The following is a 14,262-nucleotide window of genomic DNA, read 5'->3' on the forward strand; positions in this document are numbered from 1 at the left end:
TCCCACACGGCTGAGGCCTGCACAGGTGGGGGGCGCTGGTCTGCCAGAGGCGCTGTCGGCACCAGGGAGGGGCTTCCTGGACCTTAGATCCCAGATTTGAGGCCCCCATCCCACTCGCTGTTTCTGTCCTTTGGGCCTGCTCCTCTATCTGCCTCCTGCCCTGGGTTCTGGTTCTGCTCCATCTCTGCCCTCATCTGCCACTCCCCTGTAGCTCCTGGCTGGGCACACACCCCTTCCTATCCTCTGCAGTCCTTGGAGGAGCCAGATACAGACTTCCAGGCCAGGGGTGTATGGAGATGACAGCTGGGGGCTCAGAGTGGTCCCTCTTGCCCCATAGCTCTTCAGCCCTTCAACTCTGACCTAGCTTCTTGGCTGGGGTCCTGGGCGGTGGGGGTGGGAGGCTCTGCTACTCACTTCAACCTGGCCCTCATGCCTGCCTGGCCAGGAGAGGGAGGTGCCCGCCTCCTCTCTCCCCTATCCCTGGCCCGCCATCTTGAGACCTGTGGCACCCAGTGCCCCACCCGGCCCCAGCACCCAGGGGAGTGGTCTCCAAGGTGATGCACCCAGGGCCAGTTGCATTCCTTTCTCCCCACCAAGCCCAGGATGCTCATGTTCGTGCTGAACCAGCAGGACATGTGTCCCCAGGGGCTCGCCTTCTGCCACAAAGGCTCTTAAAACCCATGAACTCCCTAGGAGCTGAGCTCATGCCCTCCCTGTTCCCTGGGTCACCCTCATTGCCTCAGGACCAGTACCTGGGACCCTGTTCTTTCCCCATCTGAAAAAATTCCCTGGCCTTCCCAGGTCCTGGAGCCCCCTCAACCTCCAGGGCACCCCCATCCCAGCCCCCACCCCCTAGCCTTCATCAGCATGCAGGCTCAGGCTGCCCAAACACAAGGGGATTGTTCTTCTTGCATGCTCAGGGTGGGGGGCTGGGAGCAGGCAGCCCACACACCCTGGCAGGCCCAGGCCACGAGGAGGCTGGCTTGCCCCACCCTGTGTCCCCAGACAGGCTGTCCACCCTCCCTACTCCCATCACTGCTGCCCCTCCAGCCTCCATCACCATTGCCCAGTGGCGCTGACATCTTGAGGAAAGAGCTCTGAACTGCACAGGTAGACCCCTGGGTTCTCCAGCTCTGCCAGTTGCCTCCTATGTAGCCTTAGAAATATTTCCCTTCCTCTCTGGGCCTCAGGCCCCTCTTGTGATTGGTGAGGCCTTTCCAGCTGTGACAGGCTGAGCCCAACTCGACTCTGTGAAACGTACTCCACCCCCCAGCTCTTCTTCCAGTCCCCCTCTTGTGTGAGGAGACCCACTCTGCTCCCACCCTCTGAAAACCTAAAGCACAGCCCAAATCCCCCACCCCAGCAGCATACCTAGGGAGCTCCTAGTCCTGGTGAAACGGCAGGAGTAGGGCTGGGGATGCTGAGAAACGAACCGGGAATCCTATCCAGGTAGGTCCTACCTCTGCCCATGTGACTGGCCCCTCACCTCTGGGTCTTCTCACTCTACTCTCATTACTCCTCTGGGACCCTCAGCCCCATCTTTGGTTCCAAATGTCCCCAGGCCCCATGAACCTTAACTCTTCTCCTTGCACACTGACCCTGGTCCTGTCTCAAATTTCCTCTTTCTGGAGCTCTGTGTATAGTGGAAAGACGGGCTCAGAAATGCCCAACGGGGACTTCTTTGAGTTGCAGCAACATCTTTGAGGGGCACAGAGGCCTGAGTGATCACATCTGACTTGGAAGCCCGAGGAGGGCTTCACAGAGGAGGTGACATTTGAGAAGGATTTTGACAGAGAGTGGGGAGGATGGGTGTTTTGAGCTGAGGTAAGCCTGGATAAAGGCCTGAAGGGCTGGAGGTGCTACGTGTGTTCTGCAGCCTGCCATATGTGAAGGATGGGGTGGAGATGAGACGAGAGACAGGGGCTGGATCACGAAGGTCCTTAATGGTCTGTCCGTGGAGCTCAGGCTTTATTCTTTGGGCACTGGGGAGCCATGGGTGGCTGTTGAGCAGCAGAGTAAGTATACAGTTTTCAGCACGAAGAATGGAAGCTAGAGGTCTTTCTCAGTGTAGGTGAGAGAGTGAGGGGATGGGTACCATGAGGAGGCTGTGTCCTTTCTCCTGGAGCCAAGCCTGGGCCCGGACTTGACTTGGTTTGCCTTGGTTCCGAAGACTCCTGGGGGCTGCCTAATGATGCTGTATGGAAGCTGTAGCATTTCTGGCACCTGCCAACTTGTCAGAGCTGCCTTTCCCTTCCTGGCACTTTGTCTGTGTGGCAGATCTGAATCAAGAAGCCAGAGGCTGGAGCTTGTGGACCCCAGGATGCTCACCTGAGGCTCCCCACTCCCCTCCTCCTCTCCCAACTGCAGATGATTGGCCATCCCCGGAGGCTGGGAGGCCAAGAGGCTGGGCACATGTGTCCAAGGACGCTGGGGCAATTCTTATGAAGGCCTGGCTAGTTAGGAGAGTGAGCATCTCCGGAGAAAGGATTTGGCAGGAGAGTTAGGAGCCCTTGATGTAGACCTGCTCAGGCCCAGGTTCCACCCTCACCACACCCTGCCTCCCCGGATGCTCCAAGCCATTCCCCAGCATCACTGGGTGTGGCTAGCATGGCTGCTTTGGGAGTGGGAGTAGGAGAAGGAGGCTGCTAGGTGGAGAGCTGGGGGTGCTGAGGGGATGTGGGGGGATGTGAGATGGAGAGTGAAGCCCAGGTGGGTCCACAGGCCCTAGCTGGTCCAGACATTCTGGCCAGCAGAGCAGAGGGAATCCCCCAAGGGGCGGGCCAGTCTACTTGAATCGCCGGGCCCCAGGAGCCCTCCCCTCCCCGGGATTGTTCTTGTTCCAGAACAAAGGCAGGGTGGACACTTGATCCCTGCATGTGGGGGGAGCTGGCTAAGCCCCCAGCCCTTTGATTGGGCAGCTGTCATGGGAGAGAGACAGCTGGGGGGGAGGGGCAGGAAGGGGGCAGCCGCCATCGCTTACACAGCTGTCACCGCCCCCCGCCCCGCCACCCCCTCCAGCCTGAGTGGCAGAAAGCCAGGGACAGAAGAAGTGGGCACTGGGGCTGGGGAGGGGGCCTGGGAGTCAGGAGGGAATGCCCGAGGTCAGAGGCCTGGTGTGAGCTTGGCGTGTCCTGCCAGGGAGCCCTGCTGACCAGAGGGGGCTGGGCACCCTCGGAGGTGAGCTGGAGGTCACTGTGGCATGTTGTGTGGCTGCCACGTGGGTGGCCCAGCAAAGACCCAGGGCCCACCAGGCTGGAGCAACAAATAACTCCCTAGAGCCCCAGTGAGGGCAGGGGGAGCCAGTGATGCCTAATGGGGCTGCTTGTTCCTTGGGCTCTAGGAGAATAATTTGGAAGACATGGGTTAGAACCCCTTGTTCTTGCCTAAAGATGGGAAAGACCTTGAGAGTCTCTCAGAATAGGAAGGGCGCAGATAGACCAGCAACTTTCTCCCTACCCCAAGCCCCTAAACACAATGCAAGTGGGTAAACCAAGGTCTAGGTTAGGTGAGGACCTGGGCAAAGTTACCCACTGGACTTGGGGCGGTGGGTCTCTACTGGAGACCCAGGCATCTTTTCATGGCAAAAGCTCTAGTTCTGGCCATGTTCCAGCCCTCCTGCCCCATTTTTCCTGGAGCCACGAGAGGTCATGTGGAGATGGTTTGGGGACAATATCAGGTCTCCCACTGGTTACCATCCCAGGGGGGTCCTTGAATCCCAGAAAATTTTGGAACTTAAGACTGAGGCCCTGGACAAGTTGTCAGTCCTTTCCAAATAGGATCCCTGTCTACTAGCCAGGCAAGGTCTGAGAGACAGCTGAAGCCCAATCCCCACTTTGGAAGGAGCCTGCCCTCCAGGAAGAGGACTAACAGATCCAGACAGGAGCAGCCTGAAAGGGGAGGCAGGTGGGGCTTTGGATAGCCCCACACTAGCAATGCTAGTCCCACCACGTCCCACCTCTCTGTGACCTTGGGCAGGTTACCGATCCTCTCCAGGCATCAGGTTCTCCTTCTGTGCAGTGAATTCATCTGCTCAGCTAACCGGTATGTTAGCTGAGTTCCAGCTGAGCTCAGTATGTTCTGAGCACCTTCTCTGGCCTGGCTCTGAACTGAGCCCTGGGGACATAAGGAGAAGGCAGCAGCCTTGGTTCCTGCTCCAAGGGGCTCCTGGGCTTGGCTGTCCAGAGAGGCAGAAACCAAGCACGTCATCACAAGTGCTTTGATGGGGGAAGTGCAGGCAGCTGGGGGAATGTCTAGCAAGGGCAGCCAGCATGAGGCTGGCCAGGATGCTCGGAGAGCACAGTCCCTGCATCCACTGCCCATCTCCACCCTCTGGAGTCCCTATGGCAGAACTCAAATAGAAGGAGGAGCAGCTGCGCCCAGGGGAGCAGGGTGTCACCTCCGTTGGATAGGTGAGGAAACAAAGACCTTATGCCATACGGTGGCTTGCTGGGGCTTCTGAGAAGGAGCCAGGCTGGGAGCCCCCTTCACCTTCTGTGCTCAAGCTCTATCTAGCAAGGGGAGTTCAGAAGAGGGCGCTAGACAGAACTCCATGCCCTTTCCTGTCATGTCAGGATGGGGCAGGGGGCTGAGGAGGACGGCGCCCAGAGACTTCTGGAGTGTTCCAAGCTCATCCTTCACCCTACACCCTTCTGGGCATGAGGAATTTGCAGTGTTAGAGCTTGGTCTTGGCCCAGACTTAGCACCAGTTAGTCCCACTCCCTGTGTTCCCCATAGGGTTCTGGTCCCCCAGTGAGCTCCCCATCAAGGCTGAGCCTTGGCAGGAGACAGACGCCTAAGGAGAGGGATTTCCAAGCAGGATTAAGGTTCAGGATTAAGTCGGGGCATGAAAAAGGGTCGGGTGGGGAGGGCCGACTGCTGAGCTAATCCCAGCAGCTAATCTCAGGCTCCACCTTTCTCCATCAGTTAATGGCCTTGACATTCCCGCAGCCCACCAAATCCTTTTCTTACCCATCACGCAATCCCAGGGAGAGGTATTCCCTCCATTTTATGAGTGAGGAAATTGAGACTCAGAGCCCAAGTGACTTGTTTCTGGTACAGTAGAAAGTGTTCCAGGCTGGGAATGTGGCCAGCCTGGACACTTCTTACCTCCTGTTCTCAAGGCCATTTCCAGCACATAGGAGAGAGATTGGAAACCAACGTGCAGAACTGGCAGTCCCCTGACATGCTGTGCCCCACCCACTGCAGCCCAGTGCTGAATGAACCCTGCCCAGAGGTGTCTGTAGTGAGCCTCTGCCCTAGTGACTTCTGGTAGGTGGGAGGTATGCTTCAATTCCTCCCTCAACCCCTGCCTCAAGCCTTTACCAGGCAGGGGCAAGACCTGACCACACCCGAGGCCTCCCTCGCTTCAAGACTTCCCATGGCTGCTCCAGCTTCCTCCCCAGCTGCTCTTCTGTAGAGGTTCTGGCTGCTGGATGCAAGTGCCTCTCATATGGAGTAAGCTTTCAGCCTGAGCTCCACCTTCAAGGCCCAATCCACAGAGGTTCCCTCTTCCAAGAGGTCAGGGAGGAGGCTCTCCTCTCTGGACTCCCATAGGCTTCCTAGTTAATTATTTATTTTAGTGTCTCAGGGTAAGGGAAAGACTAGGTACCTACCATATATGTGCTTATTGTTTTAATTCTCATCACTCTTTGGAGATGGGAATTTGTATCCCCCTTCTACAGATGGGGAAGCTGAGGCTCAGAGGGTTGAATGGGCTCCCCAGGCTTGCACAGCTCGTGAGACACACATAAGCATTCAGTCAGAGGAATTTGTGGCACTCAAGGTCCATGCAGTCTCTTTCCTCCGGGAATTTGACTAGCCTAGCTCTGGGGTCCCCATGTAAGGGCAGGGACAGGGTGAACTGGGCTCCTCTCGAACCCCTCTTTGGCTGCCCCTGCCAGAGCCGGCCAGGTCGCAGTGTGGACACACTTGCAGGTCGCTGTGGCCCCAGCCTCGCCTGACAGAATGAGCGGCTCGGATGGGGGACTGGAGGAGGAGCCAGAGCTCAGCATCACCCTCACGCTGCGGATGCTGATGCATGGGAAGGTGAGTGGGAGGTGGAGGGCAAGGCGAGGTGAGGCTGGACTGGGCTGGGTTTCACTGGCTATCCCAATGGGGAGGGGCTGGGCCTGGGCACTGGCACCCATCTGACGGCTCTTGTCTTGTCCGCAGGAAGTGGGCAGCATCATCGGGAAGGTAGGTGCCCAGCTCTGCTCTGTACATCCCCCTCCAGCTGAGGCTTCAGCCCAGGGAAGGAGGCTGTGACCTCTAAGTTAAGAGCGATTCTGTTTTTTTCTCCCACAGAAGGGTGAGACTGTAAAGCGAATCCGGGAGCAGGTGAGGATGGAGTCTGGGGGAGGAGCCCAGGGCACTTGATGTGGAGGGGAGACCCCTGCCCCACTTTCTCCCTGAACCACTCCTTCTGGGCTGACCAGTGAGTGCCCCAGAGGGTGGCAGTTTTGAGCCTTGCCTGGGGCTTGGTGAGTGGGGCAGGCAGACAAGTTCTGGCAAGGGAGCAGGGAAGATGCCCCGCTGCCCGGCGCTCATTCTGTATCTGCAGAGCAGTGCCCGGATCACCATCTCCGAGGGCTCCTGCCCCGAACGCATCACCACCATCACCGGGTCTACAGCGGCTGTCTTCCATGCAGTCTCCATGATTGCTTTCAAACTGGATGAGGTCCGTGGCTGGCCAGGGCAGGAGACCAAGAGTGGTTCCCTAGGAGGAACGCAACTCCGACTTCAGATAGTGGCTGTGGGTGGGAGGGGAGGTCAAGCCCAGGGTAGTGTTCCCTTGAAGTGGGACTGGGGAAAGGGTACCCTCCTGACTCCTGGGCGGATGTAGCAGGGACGAGCATGGCCAACCCACCGTCTCCCTGTCAGGACCTTTGTGCTGCTCCTGCAAATGGTGGAAATGTCTCCAGGCCTCCAGTGACCCTGCGCCTTGTCATCCCTGCCAGTCAGTGTGGCTCACTGATTGGGAAGGCTGGCACCAAGATCAAGGAGATCCGAGAGGTGAGGGGAGAGGGATACCGCACACAGGGAGTCCGGGGCAAGGGAGCAGTTGCAAGAGGGGTGTTGGGCTTATGGCGTCCTCCCAACTAGAGAGCTCTGAGCCTAGGCAGCCCTTTTCTGGGTTACGGGAGCAGCTAGAAGTGGCCCCTGTTCTCTGTTTGCAGACTACAGGTGCCCAGGTACAGGTGGCAGGGGACCTGCTCCCCAACTCCACAGAGCGAGCGGTTACGGTGTCTGGGGTGCCTGATGCCATCATCCTGTGTGTGCGCCAGATCTGCGCTGTTATCCTGGAGGTGCTGCCCTGGGGCAGGGAGTGGGGGCAGGAGGTGGGCCCTGGGTCTGCCTTGTCGGGCACCCCAAACCCTATGTCTGTGCCACAGGTGGTGCAGGGCAGGGCTGCAGGGATGGATGATGAGCTCCGGGGATCATGTGCATTTCCCTGGGGGTCATGGTGGGGGCCTGAGGCCACTGGGCAGTTGGAGAGGTTATTGGAGTCTGAGAGGGTCCTGACAGAGCCTCCCTGTTTATGCCTTCCAGTCCCCACCCAAAGGAGCCACTATCCCGTACCATCCGAGCCTCTCCCTAGGTACTGTCCTTCTCTCTGCCAACCAGGTGAGGGGAACAACAGGAGCAGTGGGACACATTACTGGAGAAGGGGAATTGAGATGGAGAAGGGGATGGAAGAAGGAATTGGAGGTCCAGGGAGCAGGGAAGGAGTGACTGTCGCTGAACTGCCCTAATGTCACAGTAACCCCCTTTTCACCCACTTTGTCCCCACAGGGCTTCTCTGTCCAGGGTCAGTATGGGGCTGTTACCCCAGCTGAGGTGAGTGACCCATAGCCCAAGGCACCCCTTCCTGAACCATGCCTCCTCTGACCTCTGACCCCTCTTTGGCACAGGTCACCAAGCTCCAGCAGCTCTCAAGCCATGCGGTCCCCTTTGCCACACCCAGTGTGGTGCCAGGTGAGCCACCCCTGCACAAGGAGGCAGGGGAGGGTCCTAAGAGGGCAGCCCCCTCCCTTCCAGGGAGAGTGGAAATGGTGGCATGGGAAAGGTCCAGAACCACACTCAGTCCCTCTTCTCCCCCTCAGGACTGGATCCCGGCACACAGACCAGCTCACAGGAGTTCTTGGTTCCCAACGATGTGAGCAGGGGATGGGATGGCTGGAGAGTGGGTAAGGAGCCTGGGGGTCTGCACCTCACCCAGGGTTGATTTCTGTCTTCCCTTTAGCTGATTGGCTGTGTGATCGGGCGCCAGGGCAGCAAGATCAGCGAGATCCGGCAGATGTCAGGGGCACACATCAAGATCGGGAACCAAGCAGAGGGCGCTGGGGAGCGGCATGTCACCATCACTGGCTCTCCGGTCTCCATCGCCCTGGCCCAGTACCTCATCACTGCCTGGTGAGCGTGGGCTGGGCGGCAGCAGGGGAGCAGGTCACGGTTCTCATGTGCCCAAGAAAGGCAGGGGTGGGGAGAGGACAGCTGGCCTCCTCTCTCTGTCTGGGCCCGACCTCTGCCTCTCCTAACCCTACCCCAATTCCCCATGGTCTTCGCCTAATTCACCCTCTGTTGCCCCATCTCCCCCCTCTATATCCACCTCTCATTCTCCATTGCTGTCTCTTTTCCCTGGGTCTCTGGCAACCCCATTTCTCCCTGCACCTCATGCTATATCTGCTTGTCCTTTCTTCCCTTCCTCTTCCACATTTCCCATCTTCCCCTCAAACACATCCACCCCATGTGATTGTTCTCTGTTCACTGCCTCTCTCTTGCCTTTCATCTAATCTCATACCCATCTCTGCCCTCATTGTCCCTCTCTCACTCCCACTTTCCCCTTCGTCTCCCCTCTGTATCCCTCTCTCCAGTCTAGAGACGGCCAAGTCTACCTCTGGGGGGACGCCCGGCTCGGCCCCCGCAGACCTGCCTGCCCCCTTCTCGCCACCCCTGACGGCCCTGCCCACAGCTCCCCCAGGCCTGCTGGGCACACCCTATGCCATCTCCCTCTCCAACTTCATCGGCCTCAAGCCTGTGCCCTTCTTGGCTCTACCACCTGCTTCCCCAGGGCCGCCGCCGGGCTTGGCGGCCTACACTGCCAAGATGGCAGCGGCTAATGGGAGCAAGAAGGCTGAGCGGCAGAAATTCTCCCCCTACTGAGGCCAGCTGAGGTACAGGCAGGGGCAGGCAGGACCACCAGCAGGGGGCCGCCTCCGCACCCTGCCCGCCCAAGGAGACTCCACCCTGGGGTCCTAAACGCCGCTAACGCCCAGACGCATGGATGCACCCCCTACCCTGCCTCCGTCTATGGGAGTTCTTTCTCTCAGAGTAGGGGCAGTTTCTGGCCCAGGGGTCTGAGCTGCGGCAGCCCCAGAGCAGGGGGCGTACCTCTTCAGCTCTGTGCTTGGATACAGGGAGCAGCCAGGAGACTCCCTAGTGCCCCCACCATGGGGGGTGTCACTCACACACTCCCCATCCCTTAGGGCTTCCTGGCCTACTGCATCCTTTTGGGAGTCAGGGAGGAGGGCCCAGGGGGGTAGCTGGGGCCAGGCTTCTCTCCCCACCACCTGCAGATTTCTTGCTGCTTCCACTGATACCCTTTTGACTGGAATGAACTGGCTGGGCTTGTCAGGGGGCACCCTAAAGAGGGGGCACTGCCAGGTAGCTGGGGGAGTGGCATGGGGCAGGGGCCCAGTTCTCAGCAGCAGACACTCTGTACAGTTTTTTCAATCCCTGTTTTTGAATAAATATTCTCAGCGACCAGGAAGTTGTGAAATACTGGTGTTGTGGGCAGCAAAACTTCCAGAAAATGGGTGCAGCTGAGGTCCTGGAGGACCCCCATGTGTGAATCCACCAACCTCAGTTAGGCCTCGGCCCCTTCCACACGCCTGTTCTGGTGCTTCAGGACCCTTTGGGGATGAAGTCGTCCAACCTCCTACTTCTAACACCAAACTGGTCCAGTTGTCTTCTGGGCATTTTAGAAGCAGATGGAGGAGTTTCAGTAGCTTTGTCCAGACTCTCCTTGGTGCAGATGTCAGGGAAGTCCCTCCGAGTGTCTCTCCAGTGGTTCTTCCTGCTGTGGCTGTAACGCAGATACTGTCCTGCTTGGCGGATCACTTTGGTTGTGAGCCCTTAGGGCCCTCTTCTCTGTAACACCTGCCCACCTTGGCCTGGGGACCACCTGTGAGTTTCACAAACCACCTATGCTGGAGGGGCTCTTAGAGATGCTGCAGGGTGCAGATGGGAAAGCTGAGGCCTAAGGATGGGTCGGCCTGTGCACAGTGCTATGCAGTGTTGGGCCCAGACCCCAGGATTCCTGGCTCTCAGAAGTCCGTGGGCCTCAAAAGCCTGCAGATACCCTTTCTCCTCCTGTTCCAGTGCCAGATGTTCAGCAGGGCACCTGCTGTGACCTGTGCAGGGACTGGATGAGCCCCCACGGAAACCACCCTCCTTTCTCCTGCTCAGGAGAGAGAACTCTCAGGTGGCCCCTGGTATGCTGGGGCTCCGCCCTCCTGCCAACTGGGGGGTCTGTTCTGGAGCCTCAGAAGGGCCTACGGCAGGGCCCTCTGGGGGTCTCTGGAGGCATTGCAAGAGTGCCCGCGGGTGCCAGGCTTGCGGAGTGCAGGCCCGCAGAGGTCCAGGCAGTGCACGGCGAGAGAGGCGGCCCAGTGCCAAGCGCACGGGGCGCTGCAGCAGCCCATACAGGAAGGGGTGAGCCGCGAAGGCCGAATAGGCGACCCAGGTGACAGCCGCCTCGGCTTCCGCGGCCCGCGCTGCGGGCGCCAGGCACGCGCAGCCATAAGGCAGCCAGCAGGCTGCAAATTGGCCCACGGCTAGCGCTGGGGCCAGGGCCGCCTTGCCCCCGGGCAGGCGAGGCCGGAGGGGCGGCAAGATGGAAAGGCGGCTATCCAGAGAGTCCGAGCGGAGTCGGGACCCGCGCGCCGGCCGTGGGGGCCTCAGGGCAGCGCGACGCGCCACCACGAAGATGCCGCCGTAGGCGCCGAGCAGCAGGAGGGCGGGCAGTGCGAAGGCCAGCAGGGCCCAGAGCGGCCGGAAGGGCCCGAGGCCCCCGGCCAGGACCGAGCAGCGAGCTGGAGCAGGGGGCGGTGCGGGCGGCGGCCCGAGCAAGGAGAGCGCGCCCAGCAGCCCAGCCGCGGCCCACACGGCGGTGAGCACGAGCACAGGCGGTGGCCGAGAGCCTGGCCGCAGCGGGTGCACTATGAGGCGGTAGCGTGCCAGACCAAGTGCGGCCACCCCGAGCGTGCAGGCCGGCAGCAGAGCGGCGGAGAGAAAGCGAGCGGCGCGGCACGGCGCGGGGCCCAGGCGCACGCGGCCCAGCCCGGGCGGTGGTGCGGCCAGCAGGCCCAGTGGCATGATGGACGCGGCCGCCAGCAGGTCCACAACGCACAGGTGCGCCAGGTAGAGCGCGTCGCGCAGTCCTGGCGTGCGCAGCACCACTACCAGCAGCGCGCCGTTGCCTAGCAGTGCCCCCACCTCCACGACAGCTGCCAGGATCAACCCCACCGAGCCTGCGACTTCTGAGGCATTCAGCCCTGTGGAGTTTGCCATTTGGGCTCTCAGGCTTCACCTTGCGCTGGGATGTAGATGGCAGAATGGAGCCTACAGCTGCAGGATTTCCATCACCTGTCCCCTGCTCCTCTTGTCCCTTGCTCTTCCGGCCCCTCACCTCATTGACTGCCCAGGAGGTGGCTCCGACGCCCAGGCTGCCATCCTCTTGGGGGCTTGGCCAGGCCCATGGAGGGGTGCAAGGATGAGTCTGCTGTCTTTCTCCCCTGCCCCAGGCCAGCTCCAGCAACTCAGCCCCTGTCGGAGATGGTACTGGCTGTCACTCTGATGTTGCCACACAGGGCTGGCAAGGGAGGGCAGGGCCTGGCGCCAGCCCCCTGGGTCCTAGCAGCTGCCAGCTGAAGGCTGGAGGCTCTGCTGTGGAAGTGCCTGGGGGTGCCTCTAGGGTGGCAGGGTGGAGGACAGAGCAGGCACAGACCTGGAGCTTAGACTTGAGAAGGTTAGAGTGTGGGCTTTGGAGTCAGCCAGAGTCTGCTCTACCTTTCTCAGTGGTGAGAAGTGGCCCCCATCTTCTGTCTTCCCCCATCCTCATCAATGGGGGTAATCACAGCATTTAGCTCTCATATTAAAGGGAAACTGAGGTACCAGTGAGACAAAAGCTGAAGCAAGAGGACCCTTAGGCATGCCCTGGCCCCCCAAGAGGGCTAGTTCTCTCGGAAAGAAAGGAGGCTGGAAAAGTAAGAGAAAAGCATAGGACATGGCACATAGTAGGTGCTCAGCTAATATTAACTTAACACAGAATAGGTGCTCCATGATACTGTGTGGGATAAGTGAGAGGAGGCCTTAGCAGGCAGATGCTCTTTGGTTTTTTGTTGCTGTTGTTTGCTTTTGTTTTTGCTGCTAGCAAACAGGTGCCCTTCTGGTAAAAGCACCCTGAATTTTTTCTTTCCTTTTTTTTCCCTTTTTTTTTTTTTGAGACAGGGTCTCTGTTGCCCAGGCTAGAGTGCAGTGGCACAATCTTGGCTCACTGTAATCTCTGCCTCCCAGGCTCAAACGATCCTCCCACCTCAGCCTCCCGAGTACCTGGCACTACAGGCACGAACCACCACACCTGGCTAAACACCCTGAATTTTCTTTAGGAAACCACCCCTCCCCAATTCTCAGGACAGGAAGTTTGGGTGAACAAGATCCTCACCCTCCATTTTCCTGATTAGGCACAAAACCCAGTCCTGACTAATCAGTGAATGGCAGGGTTCCCCACCCCAATGTGGTTGGCTCATGGAAAGCCGTGCAACTCCAGTAGGGCATATGCCCCCAGGTATGGCACCCAGTTTCATGGCAAAACCCCATCTATAGTCTGATAGCTTGCATTGGTATCTGAAGACTCTTCCTCTTTTCTTGGGTATCCAGCTGCCTTTTCAACATTTCCCCCCCAGGACTTTCACTAATGGGCATCTCAAACTTCCTATGTCCAAAACAGAACCATGACTCTTGACCCCTCCCCAGCAACCTGCTCCTCCCAGAATCTTCTCCATCTTAGTGAACTCCATCTCAGGATGCCTCCCTCTCCCCCACGCCCTATATCCAATCCGCTGAGGTCTCTGGAATCCAGCCATTTCTCACCATCACCATCAAACTGGTCCCAGCCACCACCACCTCTCACCTGGACCATTTCAGCATCCTTCTAGCTGGTCTCCTGGCCTCGGCTCCTGCACTTTGTGCTGGCCATCTGCCTTGTTTGCCCTCAGATTCATTCCCTTCTTCCCCAATGCCTTCCTGGGAACTGTATTTCCCAGGCTCCTTTGTCAACTGACTTTGGGTATGTTCAGCCAATGAAAGCTACCAGCAAAAGACTGGCGGATGGGAGGAGGGAAGAAGCCAGGATTTATTGCCCTCTGAAGCTCAGCCAGGGGCTCCCTTCAGGAGGCCCCCTCTGTGGTTCTGGCTCCTGCAGGGCGACCCTAGCCTCTGGGCATCAGAACACCATTCACTTCCTTTATCTCTCCAGTCTTAGGATGGTAGTGACTTCCAGCTGTTGCTAATCTTTGGATTGCCTCATCATCCCCCATTTGGTCATTCAATTCTTTCCCTGTATCAAATTTCCCTTGTCTGAAATACCTAGGGTAATTTCTGTTTTGCTGACTGGATGTTAACTGACATATACTCTACAGTCCACTCTCTACACAGTGGCTGAAGTGGATCCCTCTAAAAACAAAGCAGATGGGGGCATGACCCAGCTCTCATACCTCCAAGAGCTTCCCGTCATCAGAATAGATCAGAATAGAATCTTGGCTCCTCTCTGATGGGAACCAGGCCCTTTTATCTGCCTTTTCTGCCCCTTTCTGAGCTCACCCTCCTCCTTGCCCACAGTATTTCTAGCCACAGTAGTCTGCTTGTGTTCCTTCTGCCCTTCAAGCCAGTTTCTTTGCCTTTGCTGTTTCCATTGCAAGAACACCCTTGCTGCAGATCTGTCCATGGCTTGCTCCCTCACATGATTCAGGTCTCTGCTTGAGAGGGACCTTCAGCGACCATCCTTTTTTTTTTTTTTTGAGACGGAGTCTTGCTCTGTTGCCCAGGCTGGAGTGCAGTGGCGCATCTCAGCTCACTGCAAGTTCCATCTCCTGGGTTCACACCATTCTCCTGCCTCAGCCTCCCGCGTAGCTGGGACTACAGGCGCCCACCACCACGCCCAGCTAATTTTTTTGTATTTTTTTAGTAGAGATGGGGTTTCAC

At 58.4% G+C, this 14,262-nt stretch overlaps 2 protein-coding genes across 4 annotated transcripts; one reads left to right on the top strand and one right to left on the bottom strand.

Annotated features, from left to right (window-relative positions):
* On the top strand, positions 1-9,769 carry PCBP4 (poly(rC) binding protein 4). 3 transcript variants are annotated; one of them, XM_011986261.1, is made up of 14 exons: positions 1-25; positions 5,121-5,454; positions 5,901-6,045; positions 6,172-6,195; positions 6,304-6,336; positions 6,560-6,676; positions 6,880-7,011; positions 7,176-7,304; positions 7,549-7,623; positions 7,792-7,836; positions 7,911-7,974; positions 8,103-8,155; positions 8,243-8,412; positions 8,874-9,769. In XM_011986261.1, exons 2-14 carry the CDS (start codon positions 5,450-5,452, stop codon positions 9,160-9,162), a joined length of 1,281 nt encoding a protein of 426 aa, XP_011841651.1. In that variant the 5' UTR covers positions 1-25; positions 5,121-5,449; the 3' UTR covers positions 9,163-9,769. The 3 variants fall into 3 exon arrangements, with proteins under 3 accessions (XP_011841651.1, XP_011841652.1, XP_011841653.1); XM_011986262.1 differs by lacking the exons at positions 1-25; positions 5,121-5,454 and adding an exon at positions 3,654-4,409; XM_011986263.1 differs by lacking the exons at positions 1-25; positions 5,121-5,454; positions 7,176-7,304 and adding an exon at positions 3,654-4,409.
* On the bottom strand, positions 9,719-11,903 carry GPR62 (G protein-coupled receptor 62). Its single transcript, XM_011986260.1, has one exon. It carries the CDS (start codon positions 11,569-11,571, stop codon positions 10,480-10,482), a length of 1,092 nt encoding a protein of 363 aa, XP_011841650.1. The 5' UTR covers positions 11,572-11,903; the 3' UTR covers positions 9,719-10,479.
* Positions 11,904-14,262: the final 2,359 nt, after the last annotated feature.

This window comes from Mandrillus leucophaeus, unplaced genomic scaffold (assembly GCF_000951045.1).
Source record: "Mandrillus leucophaeus isolate KB7577 unplaced genomic scaffold, Mleu.le_1.0 Scaffold296, whole genome shotgun sequence".
NCBI lineage: Eukaryota > Metazoa > Chordata > Mammalia > Primates > Cercopithecidae > Mandrillus > Mandrillus leucophaeus.

What these genes read in the sequence shown, in the direction of transcription:
- PCBP4 (XM_011986261.1), top strand. An exon ending in TGGGCAGCATCATCGGGAAG is followed by an intron (nt 6,196 to 6,303) that starts GTAGGTGCCCAG and finishes TTTCTCCCACAG; the next exon opens with AAGGGTGAGACTGTAAAGCG. An exon ending in TCTGCGCTGTTATCCTGGAG is followed by an intron (nt 7,305 to 7,548) that starts GTGCTGCCCTGG and finishes TATGCCTTCCAG; the next exon opens with TCCCCACCCAAAGGAGCCAC.
- GPR62 (XM_011986260.1), bottom strand. Translation starts at nt 11,571, where the DNA reads ATGGCAAACTCCACAGGGCTGAATGCCTCAGAAGTCGCAGGCTCGGTG.